The 20,586-nt window shown below is 45.1% G+C and overlaps 1 protein-coding gene across 1 annotated transcript in view; it reads right to left on the bottom strand.

The window, feature by feature from the left end:
• DOCK2 (dedicator of cytokinesis 2) overlaps positions 1–20,586 on the bottom strand; it is a gene marked incomplete at its 3' end in the record, with an annotated part of 155,240 nt that overhangs the window by 102,227 nt on the left and 32,427 nt on the right. Inside the window, exons 2-3 of the mRNA XM_089659610.1 lie at positions 18,765–18,848; positions 9,549–9,589 (exon numbers count right to left, since the gene is read on the bottom strand). Coding sequence (XP_089515736.1) covers positions 9,549–9,589; positions 18,765–18,848 — 125 coding nt within the window. The remainder of the gene's footprint in view (positions 1–9,548; positions 9,590–18,764; positions 18,849–20,586) is intronic.

The following is a 20,586-nucleotide window of genomic DNA, read 5'->3' as shown; positions in this document are numbered from 1 at the left end:
TCTCTCTATCCCTCCCTCTCTCTACCCCTCTCTACCCCTCCCTCTCTCTCCCTCTCTCCCTCCCTCTCTCCCCCTCTATCTCCCTCTCTACCCCTCTCTCCCTCCCTCTCTCCCTCTCTCTCCCCCTCCCTCTCTCCCCCTCTCTTTTTCTCCCTCTCTCCTTCCCCCCCTCTCTCCCTTCCTTCCTTTCGCTCTCCTTCCCTCCCCTTCTTTCCTTCCTTCCTTCCCCTTCTTTCCTGCCTTAGTTCCCCTTCTTTCCTTCCTTCCTTCATCCATTTCCTCCCTCCTTTTTCTTCCTTCCTTCTTCCCTCCCCTCCTTCCTTCCCATTCCTTCCTTCCTTCCTTCCTTCCTCCATTCCCTCCCTCCCTTTTCTTCCTTACCGTCATTCCTTCCTCCATCCCGCCCCTTAATTATTTCATTCCCTCCCTACTCATCCTTCAATAATTCCTTCCTTCCCCCCCTCCCTCCCCTTCCTTCAATCCTTCCTTCCTTTCTCCCTTCCTCCCTCCCTTAATGTATTCCTTCCTTCCTTCCTCCATCCCCTCTCTTCATTCTTTCCTCCCTCCCCTCCTTTCATTTCCTTCCTTCCTCCCTTCCCTCCTTTCATTTCCTTCCTCCCTCCCCTTCTCCCTTCCCTCCCTTTCCTTCATTCCTTCCTCCATCCATTCCCTCCCTTTTCTTCCTTCTTCCATCCCCTCCTGTTATCCTACCCTCCCTCCCTTCTTTCCTTCCCATTCCTTCTCTTCCCTTCCTTCCTTTCTCTATCCATTCCGTTTTCCTCCTTCCTTCCTTCCTTCCTTCCCTCGCCTTCCTTCATTCCTTCCTCCATTTCCTCCCTCCCTCCCTTTTCTTCCTTCCGCCATCCGCTCCCTTCATCCTTTCCTCCCTCCCCTCCTTTCCTTCCTTCCTTCCTTCCTTCCTTCCCTCCCCTTCCTTTCTCTCTCTTTCCCTCCCTTTCCTTCCTCTCTCTTTCCCTCCCCTTTCTTCCTCTCTCCCTCCCTACCATTCCTTCTTTCCTTCCTCCCTTCTTCTATTCCCTCCCTTTTCTTGCTTCCTTCCTTCCTCTCTCCCTCCTTACCCTTCCTTCTTTCTTTCCTCCCTCCATCTATTCCCTCCCTTTTCTTCCTTCCTTCCTTCCTTCCTTTCTTCCTTCCTTCCTTCCTTCCTTCCTTCCCTCCCCTCCTTTACCTTCATTACTTCACCCATCCATTTTCTTTCCTTCCTTCATTCCTTCCTTCCTCCATCCATTCCCTCCCTCCTTTTTATTCCTTACCTTATCCCCTCCCTTCATTCTTTCCTCCCACCCCTTCTTCCTTCCCTCCCCTTCCTTCCTTCCTCCATTCATTCCCTCCCTCCTTTTTCCTTCCTTCCTTCCCTCCTTCCTTCCTTCCTCCCTTCCTTCCTTCCTTCCTTCCTTCCTTCCTTCCCTCCCCTTTCTTCCTACCTCCATCTATTCAATGCCTTTTCTTCCTTCCTTCTTTTCTCCCCTCCCCTTCCTTCCTTCCTTCCTTTTTTCCTCCCCTTCCTTCCTTCCCTCCCCTTTCTTCCTCCATCCATTACCTCCCTTCCTTCCTTCCTAACTTCCTCCCTTCCCTCCTTTTCCTTCATTCCTTCCTCTATCCATTTTCTTTCCTTCTTTCCTCCCTCCCTCCCCTTCCTTCCTTTTCCGTCACTCCTTTCTACATCCATTTTCTTTCTTTCCTTCATTCCTTCCTTACTCCATACATTCCCTCCCTCCCTTTTCTTCCATCCCTTCCTTCCTCCATCCCCTCCCTTCATTCATAATGACAGCCCAACATATACTAGTGCTCCCTGTTCACTCCCTACTGACACTGTTCAATGCCCCCACAAAATCATTGTGAAAAAAAATAATACATATATTGTAAAAAATAATTTAGAAATTAGATAATAAAAATTTAAAAATTCTGACACCCTCACCATTGCTCTACTGGCACCATCCACTGGCCACCCAAAAGCATTTTGAAAAAAAATGATAAAAATAATAAAAATAATAAAACATTTGTAAATATAATCATAAAATTGCACCATCTTACACATCATACTCACCGCCATACACTCCGCACTCCTCTCCCTGTACATACTACTCACTGTCATACACTCCACACTGTACATTCCCTATTTAACATTACCTCATCCTGCACTATATAAGTCATCTCAGGCACTATTTAACCACACCCCTTTTAAGCCACGCCCAATTTTTTAGAGCAATTTAAAACACACCCCTCCTCTCTCATACCTTCCTCTCTCTCTCTCACTCCACCTCTTCCTCCTTCTCTCTTCCATCCCTTCCGCTCTCTCTCTCCTCCTCTCTCTCTCTCTCATACTCCTCTTTTTCACCCTCTCACTCCCCTCTCTCTTTCACTTCCCCCACATGGCAGCCATCTTTAAACCTTGACGTGCCCAGTGGCTTCTAAGGAAAGAAACCGGGAACATTCATGCAGTATTTGCTGCAGTAAATATTTAAATGCCCCTTCTATGCAGATGAGCTGTAATATGTAGGTAGGGTGTTGTGTGGGTGTGGCTTGAGTGTAGGTGGAGGCACAGGGGGCCCCATTATCTCTTACTGCCCAGGGGCCCCATGAGTTGTCAGTCTGCCCCTGGACCCTCCATAGCATACATTCTACTCCAGGAACACGGGCTGGAAGGTCAGACCAAAAGAAAGGCGCGATAAGGGTTGGAGTAGTAGCATACCTGCGGCACAAAAAGTGATGGTGAGTTGCCGCAGGTAGAGATAAAATATTTAAAAGAAGTATTACATTTGCAGTAAAAACTGTCTGTTGGGACTATTTTGTGGAAAGAGAAGAACACTACTGGAGGGTCCTAGGGGGTCTTGGGAGTCGGTGGGTCTACTTCTATATATAAACAAGATAAGGGGCATTTTGGTCTCTAGCGGAAGAAAAAAGAGGGATATCTTGGGGTCAGTATTTTTTTGGAACAGAGGAAATCTAATTTTAAGAAAACGCCAAACGCAAACACAAGCACAATAAGAAAATACATGCCCCCACAAAAGAAAAGCCCTGAAACCCAAGCCTGGGGAAAACAGCATGAAGGACTTAAGAAATTTGAGGGAGACCTATCCAGACTTTCACTCAGGACACTGGAAGAGAACCAGATTAAAGAATATGCAAACTAGGAAAGTGTAATAGAACAAGGGAATATGGAACAGCAACAATCCATGTTACAACCACTTATAAAAATCAAAATGGCGGAAATGTTTGCGAAACTAGAGATGTCCATGAAAAAGGAGATCGGGACATTATGCAATGACCTGGGTCAGATATCAACCCGAAATGAAGAAGTAGAGGGGAGAATGGTGGGATACACACAATTAATTAACAAATTAGAAACGCAGGTGGAGATGATGTGTAGAGAACAGAGAAAGCATTCATCTATGGCAGAAGACCAGGAGAATCGCAATAGAAGAAATAATTTAAGGATTAGGGGTTTACCAGAAGAAGTGGGACAGGAAGAGGACCTACAGGAGAAAATAAAGAGAGTGTGTAATCCAATCATTGGTAGATCAGTGACAGAAAAATTGAAAATTAAGAGAGTACATAGGATTAGACGGCCAAAAGGAGTACAGGTGGAAAGCCCCAGAGATGTGATATTTCAATTCCATCACTTTGGAGATAGAGAAAGAATATGGAAAGGGTTACATGACTCTACTGAAATAAAATATGAGGAAACACACTTGCATATTTTTGCAGACATTACCCCAGAAACACTGACTAGAAGAAGATCTTTGAAACCATTGCTGGACCATGTGAGGGAGAAAAAAGTTTGATATAGTTGGGGCTTTCCAACATGTTTAATCAGATGGAAAGATGTAAAATCGGCAAGGCTGAGGTTCCCAGAAGAATTTAATGACTTTTGCGAGAAATTAGACTTACAGAAAATGGATCTTGAAGGATGGATGGTCAGAGGGGCCTAGAGAGAGCGGAGAGCAGGAATGTGGCAGCAGGTGTCTAGGAAGAAGAGGTAGGGGGGTGTGGGGTCTGAAGGGAGAGGGTTTTTTTTTCACTCTCTCTTTCTCTGCTCTCTCCCTGGCTCTCCCCGGCCATGGCATGGCTCTCTTGCCCCCCGTTACTTCTTTCCCGGTTGAGTAAACGGGTGGGAGGGACGGAGGGGCAATGAGAATGTGGATCTGACGGCTGCGCTGGAGGCCAAGCATGCTGTCAACCCCAACGTGAGTGATGACACGAGTCAAGGATTGGGGTCGGCGTGCATGTTTTGAGTTTCACGCCAAATTAGGAATCGCTAGTGGGAATTTGCCACGACAGATTCCAGGGCAATATGTAGGCCGGGTTGGGTTTAGGGATGGGAGAAGAGGAGGGATGGGAGAAGGGGGGGTGGGAAGGGGAGAAGAGGGGGGGTGGGAAGGGGGGAAGTGGGGGGGTGGGTAAACAGAGGGGAGGCGGGAAGATAATGGGGAATTGTTGGAAGGGGAGAAGGGAGAAAGTTCATATCTTAAAATGTCTATATCTGCATTTTTGTGATGGGAACTCTGGTAGGACAAGGAAACAATAGTTGAAATGAGTGTCATTAAGTTTATGAGGGTTAAACTCCCCTACAAAAAGACATAAGATACTTAGGGAAATGTACCAACATTCCATAGATATAGTGTTTCTTCAAGAGATACATATAGTCAATGATACAAATGTGAAGTTATACTTGAAGCACTACGTAACATGGTACTACACAAACTCTCCAGATAAAAGGGCTAAAGGGGTAGTGATTGGATTGTCAAAAAATGTGAGCTTTATCCCGGAGGGAAGAATGGAGGACCCAGAGGGCTGATTTTGATTTTTGAGAGGAAAATTAGAAGGATTTGAATTTACACTAGTAAATATCTATTGCCCGAATAAGAACCCAGTAACATTCTTGGAGGGAGTGTTGAAAAAACTTTCCGAATTTAAAAAGGGCAGTCTGGTAATGGCTGGAGATTTAAACCTGTGCATGGATCCCCAGATGGATGCGTCATCCTGTACAAGGAGAGAGGGGGGAAGAAAATCTAAATTATTGAAGAGATTATTACATCAATGCCAATTGTCCGATGCTTGGAGAGTTAAACACCCAAGAGAAAGAGATTCTTCTTCTCTCCAGTACATGGATCGTATTCAAGACTGGATTATACATTGATCGAACATAGACAATTGGAGTCGTTGGTTAGCGCCAACATAGAGGTTATGTCTATTTCTGATCATGCTCCTGTCACAATGAGACAAAGGGTAGGAGGGGATAAGGATAGGATAACTATGTGGAGACAAAAGCAGACGCTTATACAGGACCCTGAATTAGAAAAAAGGCTGAGGCAGAAAATTGAGCAATTTTTTTAGCTCAATGAGAATGAGGAGGTGTCTGTGGCTACAGTCTGGGAGGCACATAAAGCATATATTAAAGGAATACTGATTTCGATGGGAGCAGAAAAAAAGAGGGAAAAAAATAAAGATGGTGATAGAAGAGCTCCATAAGTTAGAACAGTTACATAAAAAAGAAGACAGGTACAGACATGGATCAGAAGATAAACATTAAAAGAGAAGAATTAAAAGATCTTATGGAACAGGAGATGAGAAGGATATTCAGCAGTGTCTCAAAAGAAAGATATCAGTGGGGGAATAGACCTGGAAAATACTCGATCAGGGAGTTAAAGGAAATGAAATCCCAAAACTTTATAGAAAAAATTAGAGACGATAAAGGAGAAATGGTGTACGCCACCACTGATATTGTAAATAGGTTCCAAAAATATTATAGCCGGCTGTACGATGTGAGCCCTAGAGACCAAAAGGAAATGGAGGAGGAAAAGAAGAAAATTAGGCAGAAATATTTAAATGAAGTGGAGTTGCCAAGTCTAGCTGAAGAAAAATTAGAGGTCCTAGAAAGTCCTATTACCCCAGGCGAAATTACATTGGCCTTAAAAAATTTGGCTATAGGAAAGAGTCCTGGTCCAGACAGTGGGCTATTATTGAAAATGTAGAGATCTTTTAGTCCCTAAAATTTGTGGTTATATGAATGCAATAGGGGAGGGGCTGGAAATGAGAGAGGAGTCATTGCAGGCTCATATAACGATAATACTTACAGAAGGGAAAGATAGCACACAGTGTGCCAGTTACAGGCCTATATCTTTACTAAGCATAGACACCAAAATGTATGCCAAGGTATTGGCAACTTGATTGAAGGAGTTGATGCCAGAGTGGATACACTTGGATCAGGTAGGATTCATTCCCAAAAGAGAAAGGAGGGACAATGGCTTGAGATCATTGCTCCTCCTACAAAGGGTAAAAAGAGAGAAACTGCTGACACCATTCCTGTCAATTGATGCTGAAAAGGCTTTTAACAGGGTTGATTGGGGCTTTATGATTGATACATTGGAGGTCTTAGGAATAGGGCCTAAAATGTTAAGGTGGATAAAAGGGCTTTATAGTGCTCAGTCAGCAGCGGATAAGGTTAACGGATCCCTCTCTCAGTTTTTTAAAATATTTAATGGAACTAGACAAGGATGTCCACTCTCCCCTTTATTGTTTGTTTTATCCCTGGAGCCAGTCCTGGCGAGGGTAAGAAAGTGTGTAGACATTTTAGGAATAAAGATAGGGGAAGTGGAACATAAGGTGGCAGCAAATGCAGATGACATGTTCTATGCTGTAAATCCTAGAATAATGTTGCCTATTTTAATGAGACTTTTAAAACAGTACGGTGAGTTATCAAATTTGAAGATAAACCCCACAAAGTCAGAGATCTTAAACATCAATATACCAAAGGCCGAGAAATTGAGTCTACAAAAAAACTTTCCCTTTACTTGGAGAGAAAAGGAAAAAGCCATCTGGGGATAACGCTAACTCCTTCAATAAAAACCCTGTACCAGGCAAATTACATTCCATTACTAAATGAAATAAAAGATGAGCTAGGAAAATTGTCAAAAGGCGGAGCTTCTTGGATAGGCTGTATAAATCTGGTAAAGATGGTGATAGTACCAAAAATCCTATTTAAGTTTCATATGCTCTCAATTCACCTTCCGGGATCTTATATCAGGATAATAAAGAAGATGATACTTAAGTTTATCTGAGCAAACAAGAATTAAGTATTAGGTATTGTGTAGGGATAAGGGGAGTTGGGATTTGGGTTTGCCTAGCGTTAAGAAATACTAGCAAGTGGTGATATTGTCACGAATAATAAATTGGATATTTAACTCACATGAGAAAGGTTAGGTTGGAGAAGGGACTTTGAGCAAGGCACAGTTAGGGAAGATGGTTTGGGTACCACATAAATTTTCGTACATTAGATGTGAATATTAGTTCACTGACAAAGAAGGTTTTAAGTGTTTGGGATAGGATGTACAAACAAAAGGGTTGGGAATATAACTCAGTCATGATTCCCTTGGCAGGGACAGAATATTTCTCCTCAGGGAATGATAATATTTCAGGGAAATGGATTAAAGATAAGAATGCACTCTTGAAGGATATATTGAATAAGGGGAAATTTCACACGTTTTTAGAATTAAAGGGAAAAAAATTATTTTACACATTAGACAAATGGTGGTATGACCAATTAGGTAATTTTGTCTCAATGCTCCCACAACCATTGAGGAGGCTGGAGGATCAGTATCCATTTGAAAAATTGCTGAATGTAACTTTGGTTCCAAAGAAGGGTACCTCTAAGAGCTATAAGATTCTCATGGATATGGAGAGCCCCAACTTGCCCCAGTTCTTGGAAAAATGGGAACAGGAGCTTGGAACAAAACTGAACGATCAGCAAAAGAATAAAGTATTCAAATTAACACAAGGTGACAAATATGAGCACAGTTTAAATGAATTATAAATGTTTGGCTAGATGGTATTTCACACAGAGTAAGGCACATAAACAACAAGTAGATGTTTCACCTTTATGTTGGAGAGGATGTGGGGAAAAGGGCACAATGGTTCACATATGGTGGGATTGTCTGAAAATACAAGATTACTGGAAGGGAATATTGCAATACATCCAATAAATATGTGGGATTATTGTACAGAGAGAACCGTGGGTATGTTTATTTTATAAATTTGAAGCTTCAGTAAAATTGCAAAAGAACAAAATACTATATAATTCAATCAGCGCGGCTAAGGGCTTGATCCTCAAATGTTGGCTGGCCCCAGATCCACCAAGATTAAATGATTGGGTTAATAGAGTGTACAATATCTACAGGATGGAGGAGTTGTGTCATACTGAAGAGGATAGAATAGAAAAGTTTAGGAAAACGTGGAGTAGCTGGTTAATTTTTAAAACATCTAAAAGACATTCGGAACTGGTTAGAATATAGAGGGAAAAGCATAAGAAGGAGCTCTAATGGAGTACCCAATAGAAAGAAGGAGATAGGATGGAAGGGATACAGACATAGATAGAAAATCATGAGAAAGGATAGATGCTAGGAACTCGGATATGGATTGGGGTAATGGGAAAGGGTGAGGGAAGGAGGGTGGGTGGAGTGAGAGAAAAGTTGATTTAAATGAATTGTATGTTTTGGAGAAGTTTCTATTTTTTACTCTCATGCATTTTAGATCTACTTCTTGTATTGGGAAAATATTAAATAAAAGATAAAATAATTAAAAAAAAATATCCATTAATGTACAACAGAAGTTTTTAAAAATCAGAGCTTTCTCATTTTATTGGGAACATGACGCATACAAGCTGGACATCAGAAAAAGTTTAAATGTGAATGGTGAATGCTTCAGTAGTCAAAGGTAATGCCACTTTCCATAATTTCACAAATTATATTGTGATTGTAACCTTATAGAAAGAAAACTGTAATCAGAGAAACAAGATTTCTGGCTAGTCCTCATACACATGGTGGTTGCCTGTGATGCTGAGCCTCTTTCTTCTATACTTCAAGGTTGGCCATACATGGATCAGTTTTTTTTGATCCGCCAGAAGGCTGCTAGTAAAAAAAACTGAATGGATTCCCCTATACACACAAGAGAGATTGATAGAGGAATCTTCCCTGCTATGTTACTATATTCTGACAGCAGGGACTCCTCTGCTGTCAGAATACACTGATCAGAGCTGCAGCTAATTGGCTGTAGCACTGACCAAAGGAAATTTTTCTAACAAGTCGGTTTGAGCGAAGTCAATTATAAGATCGACTTAACTGGAGCAGTAGGACTATAGATGGATAAAAATGTGTCCAGTGTCTGCTGAGCTGGCCAAATTCCGACCTTGCACATAATACTGCAATCCAGAGTTCAAAACCTTTATGCATCAATCAACTTTCCCGTGCAGTCAGTTCCTGTGTTGTAACATTCAGATTTGCTCTCCCTATGGGTCTTGGTACTCCCCAGGATAGGAAAGCAACTTACATGGATGGCTTCAGAAATGTACTTGTCACAGCCAAAGGTATACTCCCAAACAGCCAGCAAGAGTCATATATCTTATTATATTAGCAGCCCCAAGGATTTATTGGATCAACTTTAACATCAAAACCATAGATACCTGAAATTAAACTCTTGTAATTATGTTTGATGCTTATTTGAAATGTACAGTAGAAGCAATTGAAACTTACCTCCTGTGTTCTCTGTTTTACCAGATATCCTTTGTACCATTCTAAAATGATAAATTAATTAGCACACGCTATTAAAATATCTGTTAAATTTCATGTTATTCACAATAGATGTCAAATTACTGTACATTGAAGCCAGACATGCTCTGCTGGTCCTCTATAACATTTTCATATACTACATTATGTCTAGAGATGAGCGAATCGAACTTGGCGAAGTGGAATTCGTTTCGAAGATTAGGAAAAATTCGATCCGAAAATTAGCAGACTTCGGATGCGCGAATCGAAATTTTCCAAAAATGGCGGCGACATGTGTGGCGACGGAGCGGGGATCTCTGGGAAGGCGCGCAGACAAGGCGCGCTGACCCATAATGCATTCATTCATGACATGTGATCGCATTAGCCAATCAGCAGCCAGCCAGCCAGCACTGTGTAATGGTCGAGCTTCAAATTGCGGCCATCTTAGAATTCTCCATTAGCCTCCGGTCATTCAACAGAAACAGACCTCTCTGTATTAGGGACAGAGTTAGGGCCAAAGAGACTTTAGGGCCACAGAATCGTTACTTAGGGACACAGAATTGTTACTCAGGGACACAGAATTGTTACTCAGGGACACAGAACTGTTACTCAGGGACACAGAATTGTTACTCAGGGACAGACACAGAATTGTTACTGAGGGACACAGAATTGTTACTGAGGGACACAGAATTGTTACTGAGGGACACAGAATTGTTACTGAGGGACACAGAATTGTTACTCAGGGACACAGAATTGTTACTCAGGGACACAGAATTGTTACTCAGGGACACAGAATTGTTACTGAGGGACACAGAATTGTTACTCAGGGACAGACACAGAATTGTTACTGAGGGACACAGAATTGTTACTGAGGGACACAGAATTGTTACTCAGGGACACAGAATTGTTACTCAGGGACACAGAACTGTTACTCAGGGACACAGAATTGTTACTCAGGGACACAGAACTGTTACTCAGGGACACAGAATTGTTACTCAGGGACAGACACAGAATTGTTACTGAGGGACACAGAATTGTTACTGAGGGACACAGAATTGTTACTGAGGGACACAGAATTGTTACTCTGGGACAGACACAGAATTGTTACTGAGGGACACAGAATTGTTACTGAGGGACACAGAATTGTTACTCAGGGACACAGAATTGTTACTCAGGGACACAGAACTGTTACTCAGGGACACAGAAATGTTACTCAGGGACACAGAACTGTTACTCAGGGACACAGAATTGTTACTCAGGGACAGACACAGAATTGTTACTGAGGGACACAGAATTGTTACTGAGGGACACAGAATTGTTACTCAGGGACACAGAATTGTTACTCAGGGACACAGAATTGTTACTGAGGGACACAGAATTGTTACTCAGGGACACAGAACTGTTACTCAGGGACACAGAATTGTTACTCAGGGACACAGAACTGTTACTCAGGGACACAGAATTGTTACTCAGGGACAGACACAGAATTGTTACTGAGGGACACAGAATTGTTACTGAGGGACACAGAATTGTTACTGAGGGACACAGAATTGTTACTCAGGGACACAGAACTGTTACTCAGGGACACAGAAATGTTACTCAGGGACACAGAACTGTTACTCAGGGACACAGAATTGTTACTCAGGGACAGACACAGAATTGTTACTGAGGGACACAGAATTGTTACTGAGGGACACAGAATTGTTACTCAGGGACAGACACAGAATTGTTACTGAGGGACACAGAATTGTTACTGAGGGACACAGAATTGTTACTGAGGGACACCGAATTGTTACTCAGGGACAGACACAGAATTGTTACTGAGGGACACAGAATTGTTACTGAGGGACACAGAATTGTTACTCAGGGACACAGAACTGTTACTCAGGGACACAGAATTGTTACTCAGGGACACAGAACTGTTACTCAGGGACACAGAATTGTTACTCAGGGACAGACACAGAATTGTTACTGAGGGACACAGAATTGTTACTGAGGGACCCAGAATTGTTACTGAGGGACACAGAATTGTTACTCAGGGACACAGAATTGTTACTCAGGGACACAGAACTGTTACTCAGGGACACAGAATTGTTACTCAGGGTCACAGAATTGTTACTCAGGGACACAGAACTGTTACTCAGGGACACAGAATTGTTACTCAGAGACAGACACAGAATTGTTACTGAGGGACACAGAATTGTTACTGAGGGACACAGAATTGTTACTCAGGGACAGACACAGAATTGTTACTGAAGGGTCACAGAATTGTTACTGAGGGACACAGAATTGTTACTGAGGGACACAGAATTGTTACTCAGGGACAGACACAGAATTGTTACTGAGGGACACAGAATTGTTACTGAGGGACACAGAATTGTTACTCAGGGACACAGAATTGTTACTCAGGGACACAGAACTGTTACTCAGGGACACAGAATTGTTACTCAGGGACACAGAACTGTTACTCAGGGACACAGAATTATTACTCAGGGACAGACACAGAATCGTTACTGAGGGACACAGAATTGTTACTGAGGGACACAGAATTGTTACTCAGGGACAGACACAGAATTGTTACTGAGGGACACAGAATTGTTACTGAGGGACACAGAATTGTTACTCAGGGACAGACACAGAATTGTTACTGAGGGACACAGAATTGTTACTGAGGGACACAGAATTGTTACTCAGGGACACAGAATTGTTACTCAGGGACACAGAATTGTTACTCAGGGACACAGAACTGTTACTCAGGGACACAGAATTGTTACTCAGGGACACAGAACTGTTACTCAGGGACACAGAATTGTTACTCAGGGACACAGAATTGTTACTCAGGGACAGACACAGAATTGTAACTGAGGGACACAGAATTGTTACTGAGGGACACAGAATTGTTACTCAGGGACAGACACAGAATTGTTACTCAGGGACACAGAATCGTTACTCAGGGACACAGAATCGTTGAATTAAAGAGTATGTCAGACAACACGCAGAGGAGTGGCAGAGGAGGCAATGTTTCAGGAGCAAGCAAACGTGGCAGCAGAGGAAGGGGTCGAGGCAGCACTAGTTGCAGCCAGAGGCCAGTGCTCCCGGTGTCATCCAGCGGTCGTGTCTCCACCGACAACCCTGCCGTCATCGATTGGTTGGCTCGGTCGTCTTCCTCTTCCCAGGTCACCTCTGACACCTACAGCCAACGGTCGGTGGGTACGTCAGACACAACCGTTAGTTGGCATGGCCCGGGAGCAAGCCCACTGAAATCACGTGTCCTCTACCTGCCCCTGTCCTTTGGTGTTCCCTCACCAAGCGAAGTATCGCATGCTGTGGGCTCAGCCCCACTGTACAGTGAGGAAGAGCTAACAGAGGGCGGTCAGGAACGGGGGGAGACATCCGCCTCTTCAGCAGCCAGGCGAAGAAGTACTGGCGAGGAGAGTGGCTCGGTAGCCGGTCTAGAGACAGGTCTGTCTCCTGACCCACACGCAGCCGAGGGGGCTAGTAGTGAGGCGGAGACCCTAACTGATGATGATGAGGCTGATCGCACTTGGCAGCCTCGTCGTCATCAGGCTATTGCTTCCGCATCATCAGGAGAAGAGGGTGCCAGCTTGGCAGCGAGCAAAACAGTCGGTGGGTTGCCCAGGAGGCAGCAGGGTCGCAGCAGTGTCAGTGGAGGCAAACGGCCACAGAGTAGAGCACCAGCTCCACTGCAGCCTACCACCACGGCCAGTAGTGGTGCCGGTGTGCACGGAGGAAGTAGCAGTCAGCCAGTGAGGAGTAGCGGGGGCAAAGTTTCCTACTCGGCGGTGTGGCAATTTTTCGTCAAGCCGCCCGAGGAAGTAAACGTAGCCGTATGTCGACTATGTGGCCAGAAAGTCAAGCGTGGCCAGGGGGCCCATGTCTCCATCGCCACACTCTGCCATGTGCCACTTTCAGGTTTCCTCACACTGCTGGTGGGTTCCATTTTGTCATAGGGTGCTAGCAGATTACGGGCCTCCCATTGCTGCTGCCAGGCCCGTAATCTGCCATGGGCCCCCGTACCGCCTCCTCATGCTGCTGCCAGGTCCAGAGTGTCTCATGGGTCCCTGTACGGCCTCCCATTGCTGCTGTCTCCATCGCCACACTCTGCCATGTGCCACTTTCAGGTCTCCTCACACTGCTGGTGGGTTCCATTTTGTCATAGGGTGCTGGCAGATTACGGGCCTCCCATTGCTGCTGCCAGGCCCGTAATCTGTCATGGGCCCCTGTACCGCCTCCTCATGCTGCTGCCAGGCCCGTAATCTGTCATGGGTCCCTGTACGGCCTCCCATTGCTGCTGTCTCCATTGCCACACTCTGCCATGTGCCACTTTCAGGTCTCCTCACACTGCTGGTGGGTTCCATTTTGTCATAGGGTGCTGGCAGATTACGGGCCTCCCATTGCTGCTGCCAGGCCCGTAATCTGCCATGGGCCCCTGTACCGCCTCCTCATGCTGCTGCCAGGTCCAGAGTGTGTCATGGGTCCCTGTACGGCCTCCCATTGCTGCTGTCTCCATCGCCACACTCTGCCATGTGCCACTTTCAGGTCTCCTCACACTGCTGGTGGGTTCCATTTTGTCATAGGGTGCTGGCAGATTACGGGCCTCCCATTGCTGCTGCCAGGCCCGTAATCTGCCATGGGCCCCCGTACCGCCTCCTCATGCTGCTGCCAGGTCCAGAGTGTGTCATGGGTCCCTGTACGGCCTCCCATTGCTGCTGTCTCCATCGCCACACTCTGCCATGTGCCACTTTCAGGTCTCCTTACACTGCTGGTGGGTTCCATTTTGTCATAGGGTGCTGGCAGATTACGGGCTTCCCATTGCTGCTGCCAGGCCCGTAATCTGTCATGGGCCCCTGTACCGCCTCCTCATGCTGCTGCCAGGCCCGTAATCTGTCATGGGTCCCTGTACGGCCTCCCATTGCTGCTGTCTCCATCGCCACACTCTGCCATGTGCCACTTTCAGGTCTCCTCACACTGCTGGTGGGTTCCATTTTGTCATAGGGTGCTGGCAGATTACGGGCCTCCCATTGCTGCTGCCAGGCCCGTAATCTGCCATGGGCCCCTGTACCGCCTCCTCATGCTGCTGCCAGGTCCAGAGTGTCTCATGGGTCCCTGTACGGCCTCCCATTGCTGCTGTCTCCATCGCCACACTCTGCCATGTGCCACTTTCAGGTCTCCTCACACTGCTGGTGGGTTCCATTTTGTCATAGGGTGCTGGCAGATTACGGGCCTCCCATTGCTGCTGCCAGGCCCGTAATCTGCCATGGGCCCCCGTACCGCCTCCTCATGCTGCTGCCAGGTCCAGAGTGTGTCATGGGTCCCTGTACGGCCTCCCATTGCTGCTGTCTCCATCGCCACACTCTGCCATGTGCCACTTTCAGGTCTCCTCAGACTGCTGGTGGGTTCCATTTTGTCATAGGGTGCTGGCAGATTACGGGCCTCCCATTGCTGCTGCCAGGCCCGTAATCTGCCATGGGCCCCCGTACCGCCTCCTCATGCTGCTGCCAGGTCCAGAGTGTCTCATGGGTCCCTGTACGGCCTCCCATTGCTGCTGTCTCCATCGTCACACTGTGCCATGTGCCACTTTCAGGTCTCCTCACACTGCTGGTGGGTTCCATTTTGTCATAGGGTGCTGGCAGATTACGGGCCTCCCATTGCTGCTGCCAGGCCCGTAATCTGCCATGGGCCCCCGTACCGACTCCTCATGCTGCTGCCAGGTCCAGAGTGTCTCATGGGTCCCTGTACGGCCTCCCATTGCTGCTGTCTCCATCGCAACACTGTGCCATGTGCCACTTTCAGGTCTCCTCACACTGCTGGTGGGTTCCATTTTGTCATAGGGTGCTGGCAGATTACGGGCCTCCCATTGCTGCTGCCAGGCCTGTAATCTGCCATGGGCCCCTGTACCACCTCCTCATGCTGCTGCCAGGCCCGTAATCTTTCATGGGTCCCTGTACGGCCTCCCATTGCTGCTGTCTCCATCGCCACACTGTGCCATGTGCCACTTTCAGGTCTCCTCACACTGCTGGTGGGTTCCATTTTGTCATAGGGTGCTGGCAGATTACGGGCCTCCCATTGCTGCTGCCAGGCCCGTAATCTGCCATGGGCCCCCGTACCGACTCCTCATGCTGCTGCCAGGCCCGTAATCTGCCATGGGCCCCCGTACCGCCTCCTCATGCTGCTGCCAGGTCCAGAGTGTCTCATGGGTCCCTGTACGGCCTCCCATTGCTGCTGTCTCCATCGCCACACTCTGCCATGTGCCACTTTCAGGTCTCCTCACACTGCTGGTGGGTTCCATTTTGTCATAGGGTGCTGGCAGATTACGGGCCTCCCATTGCTGCTGCCAGGCCCGTAATCTGCCATGGGCCCCCGTACCGCCTCCTCATGCTGCTGCCAGGTCCAGAGTGTCTCATGGGTCCCTGTACGGCCTCCCATTGCTGCTGTCTCCATCGGCACACTCTGCCATGTGCCACTTTCAGGTCTCCTCACACTGCTGGTGGGTTCCATTTTGTCATAGGGTGCTGTATGGCCTCCCATTGCTGCTGCCTCCACCGCCACACTGTGGCTCCACACTCTGGTTTTGGCCCCGTGACTGCCCAAATGAGTGAAGTGTGCGGTGATTCTAAGATCGACGGCACTCATCTGCATGTCATACTGACTGACAGTATTATTTCTCTTCCCCTGCAGACTCCAAGGGCATTTAAATTAAAGGTACAGTGTTCAGCACTAATATAAAGGCTCTCTGAAGCCTAGAAACACCCTTTTTATAAGTTAAATTCGCAGCGAATATATTCGACTCGAATCGAATTTATTCCGCGAATTCGCCGAATCAGCCGAATCGAATTTTTTAATACTTCGCTCATCTCTAATTATGTCCAAACACACATTTTAACAGACTCTTGACCAGAACATTGGTGGTACTCCACACAGAAATATCAGTTTAAGGCTTTTCTTTCCAACTTTTAGGCTACAGGCACATTTTCTCATGCAGCATAATGATACTGTGAATTTCTGGTACTGGAAATGAGCTGGAGCTGTGTATACCTGCCCACAGACACGAATGGGTGAAAACACCTGTATGCAACTATGTGCTGCTATTTGCGTAAAGTAGCGCTAACATACAGACGTAATGCACTGAAGAAACATTAGTTGCATTCGGTGCATTACATCTGTATGCATTCATGTCTATGGATGGTTGTTTGCAGCTCTAGGACATCCCAGGCACCAGGCACCAAATATGCAGTGTCTTTATGCTACAATGGGCAAATGCACCAATGTGCATGAAGCAATGTTATTCAACAGCAAAATAATATAAAGTCTTCTCTCACTGGGCTTACAGAAACATGCACAAAGTCTGCCAGCTTTCTAACTAACAAGATATCTAATGTAATACTTTCAGCCTACATAGAATATACTCAGGACATTAATTAATACAGTGTTCAATACTTTAGCTAATAGCTACTAATATGTATATAGAGATGGCTCCCCTTAGAGCCATTGGAAATAATTAGGTTCTCCCATCTTTTCATGGTTACCTGCCCTGTATCTCGATTGCTCCCCAACAAACATCTGACAATAATCAGACTCCAATCCCTGAATCAGCAGTCTTCTGAGAGGGACCATAGCCAAATAAATCTGTGTCCCTTTGAGAATAGTCACAGTGTTTCTTTGCTCCTGAATCTGACTTCAGTAAGCAGACAAAAATATCTGAGCCCCCTGGAAAAGATCCCTCTTCCAAGGTGCAGACAGAAGCATCTACCCAGCTCCTCTGTGACCCCCTTCAGGCAACAGTATTTTTATTCAGCCCAGCTTCTTTCAATCATGCTTGGTATCCAGAGCCCTCACCACATAGCTCATGGCCCTGACAAAAATTCTTTACACAAGTCTCTTCCTAGGGAAAAGTGCCAGGGGAGAAAGAGTTCTGGAAAAGTGCTCCTAAACATTTTTCATCTCCTCAGATCATACCACTTAAAGCGGAGGTCCACCCAAAAGTGGAAGCTCTGCTTATCTGCCTCCTCCCACCCTCCTCTGCCACATTTGGCACTTTTTTTTGGGGGGGGGGGAGCGGGTACCTGTTTTTGACAGGTATCCACTCCCATTTCCAGCTCAATTCACCGCAGTGAACTAAGCCAAACGTTGGCCCCTCGCAGCCCTCTGGGACACCTCACAGGTCCCAGAGGACTATGGTTCATTCACAAAGTGCAGCACACTTCACTCATGCACAGTAGGAAACTGCTGGTTTCCCTTAGTCAAGATGGCAGTGCCAGCACCCATCATTCGACTGAAGAATTGGCTTGGGATGAGGACACCTCTGGATCCCTGGACAGGTAAGTGACCTAATATTTAAAGTCAGCAGCTGCTGACTTAAATTTTTTTTTTTTTTTTGGGGGGGTGCAGAACTCCGCTTTAACAACACCATCAGGGGTTGGCTGAGTCAGATAATTACTCATAATCTAGTGGTTAATCGTTCCCACACTGATTATTGGAAACTCTTTTCAGCTACAGGCTGAAGCAATTAACCCACCAGGCTTAGTTAAAACCTACAGAATGCAGAGGTAAATACCTGCTCAGGTTGGTTACAGCCTAAGCACAGCACACACTTAATTTGGATTGAGAAACAATTGCACAGGGCAGGGTTGCTTCATGTATGACACAGGTACAAGGAAAATCTGGACAGCAAAGACCATAACACGATTTTATTTCATTTAAAGTCCAATAATAAATAAGATGCAGAGTATCCTAGATGGACATACAGAAGCCTGCAGCATCTTTCAGAGACTCTGATTGCAGGGCAGTTCTGATCTGGTAATTCTCTTTCACTTCCTCTTACAAACACGTCTGAACACTGTGCTGTGTGTCCTGTATTCATTATTCTGCTCTGTACACTATGTATTTTATCCTGCAGCCTTCCCATCTCTGCACACTGTGCTGTACATTGATTAGTACACACCACGTAACTCTGAAGTGTATGCAATATGCACTTATCTTCTCTGCACGTTGTGCTGTAAATTCACTAGTTACCACACACATATCTCTACTCTACACTGTGCTGTGCATCATACGACATAGTTTGACAATGCTCCAGTGATTACTCCAATCTTTTTATGCAGTATATACTGCATAGCTAACCCCCTTCCCCTGCTTCATCACCAGACATGGCATTGTATTGTGGTAGTCATATGTGACCCTTACCTTCGCAAGACTCCAGAATGTGAACCACATCTCCAATTTGAAGGGAAAGCTGTGGCGATCCATGGCTTGTAAAATTACATATAGCTGAGGGTAAAATTAAAAGCAAACATTTTAAAAGGAGAAAAAAAGCCATTAAGTTAAAACTTTAAAGTACAGCATTTCAGTGTGCCAATGAATTAAATGGCCTGCCTAAAGTGCTACAATTAACAGGGCTTCACCTCCCTGTTATTCTAGACTCAGGCTGCAGAGGTGTAACATAGCCTGTGACTGGCAGAAATCCACCTACACCATGTTATTGCCAAAAAATAATAACGATATGATTTCAAATATATATTATTATTATATTACTATTATACAGGATTTATATAGCGCCAACAGTTTGCTCAGCGCTTTACAATATAACGGGAGACTATACAGCAACAATACAGTTCAATACAAGAGGGTTAGGAGGGCCAAAATCCTTCGAGCTTACAATCTAAGATATTTGTATGACAATTGAAAACAGTTTCTTGCTATTAATTATTTACTTTTATTCTGTATTTCAAAGGCTGTTTTTTTTATTTTGATCATGTGACCAGCAGCAGAGGACTAGAGGCTCCTCCTGCTTATGTTGTCCTGCAGACAAGCTGAGAAAGAGCTGGGTCATGTGACAGCTGTATATCGATTAGGAAAAAGGGACTTAGATGGGTTTTCATTTATTAAAATAATTACTGTGTCATCATCCACTTTCACATACAGATATAGAAGGGATAATGTACATTAACCCCTTCACGTCTAAGGGTAAAACAAATCTTAATGCCTAAGCACAATCTTGCAACTTTGACGTGTGTTAGTAAAACCGTACATATCATCAAAACTACTTTGTACATCCAAATGGATTATACCTTGTTTTTCTCAGGACAAATCGGGCTTTCATTTAGTGGTAAATGGTCATTGATATCTCTTGATTTTTTTTTTATTATCAAAGGAAAATTGGCCCAAAATAGTGAATAATTTTTTTAAATTTAGCTGTGTGTTTCTTGTTACTACCATAACCTACAACCCAAAATCATTTTTCCAGCTGTTGACGAACCCAGTGATACCATATATGTGAATGTTATTTGTCGTTTCTACAGCCCAGAAACAATAGCGCGCATTTTGTTTTTTTTGTTGTTTACCTAAAACACACTGACACTGATAGAAACTGACACTGATACCAATTTAAAACAAAAATCCTGACCTTTGACCCTGACGTTTGACCCTGACCTTGACCCAAACACTAACCCTGGCACTGAACTAGATCAAACCTTGATCTAGGTATATTTTCTTTATTTTTTCTTTTATTTTGTAATATTTTTTTATTTACAATATATCTCTCTCCTCCATTCATAGAGAAGAAAAAACAAGGGGGCGGGCTGTACAGTGACTGATCACTGTGATAGCCAATCAGAGGCTATCACCGCGATCATATGACCCGGAATCGGTAGTCCTGGGTCCCGGTTGTTAGAATGGGACCCGAGGTTCTCAGTGACACCCCGGTCTTTGTGCTGGGACGCTCCCAGTACAAAGACAGGAACGCAAATATGCGGCCCCCACAGAAAAAAAGCACAGTTCTGTGAGGCCAAATATTTGCGTTACGTCGGCGTGAAGGGGTTAAACAGTGTGAGTTTTATTATCACTTTAACTAGCACATGGCAATTTATTGAAATCTAGTCTTGCAACAAAAATCTGAAAGGCATTCATGCACACTGGACGTGCTACAATAAAAATATAAGTTTTTCACATTTTTTAGCATTTTTGCATTAGCTTTTTTCAGGGTTTTTTTAGCCCTCATGCACACTGG

This window comes from Staurois parvus, unplaced genomic scaffold, assembly GCF_062004578.1.
Source record: "Staurois parvus isolate SC_StPar_1 unplaced genomic scaffold, SC_StPar_1.0 ptg001171l, whole genome shotgun sequence".
Lineage (NCBI taxonomy): Eukaryota > Metazoa > Chordata > Amphibia > Anura > Ranidae > Staurois > Staurois parvus.
This window is presented reverse-complemented; position numbering and strand designations above follow the sequence as displayed.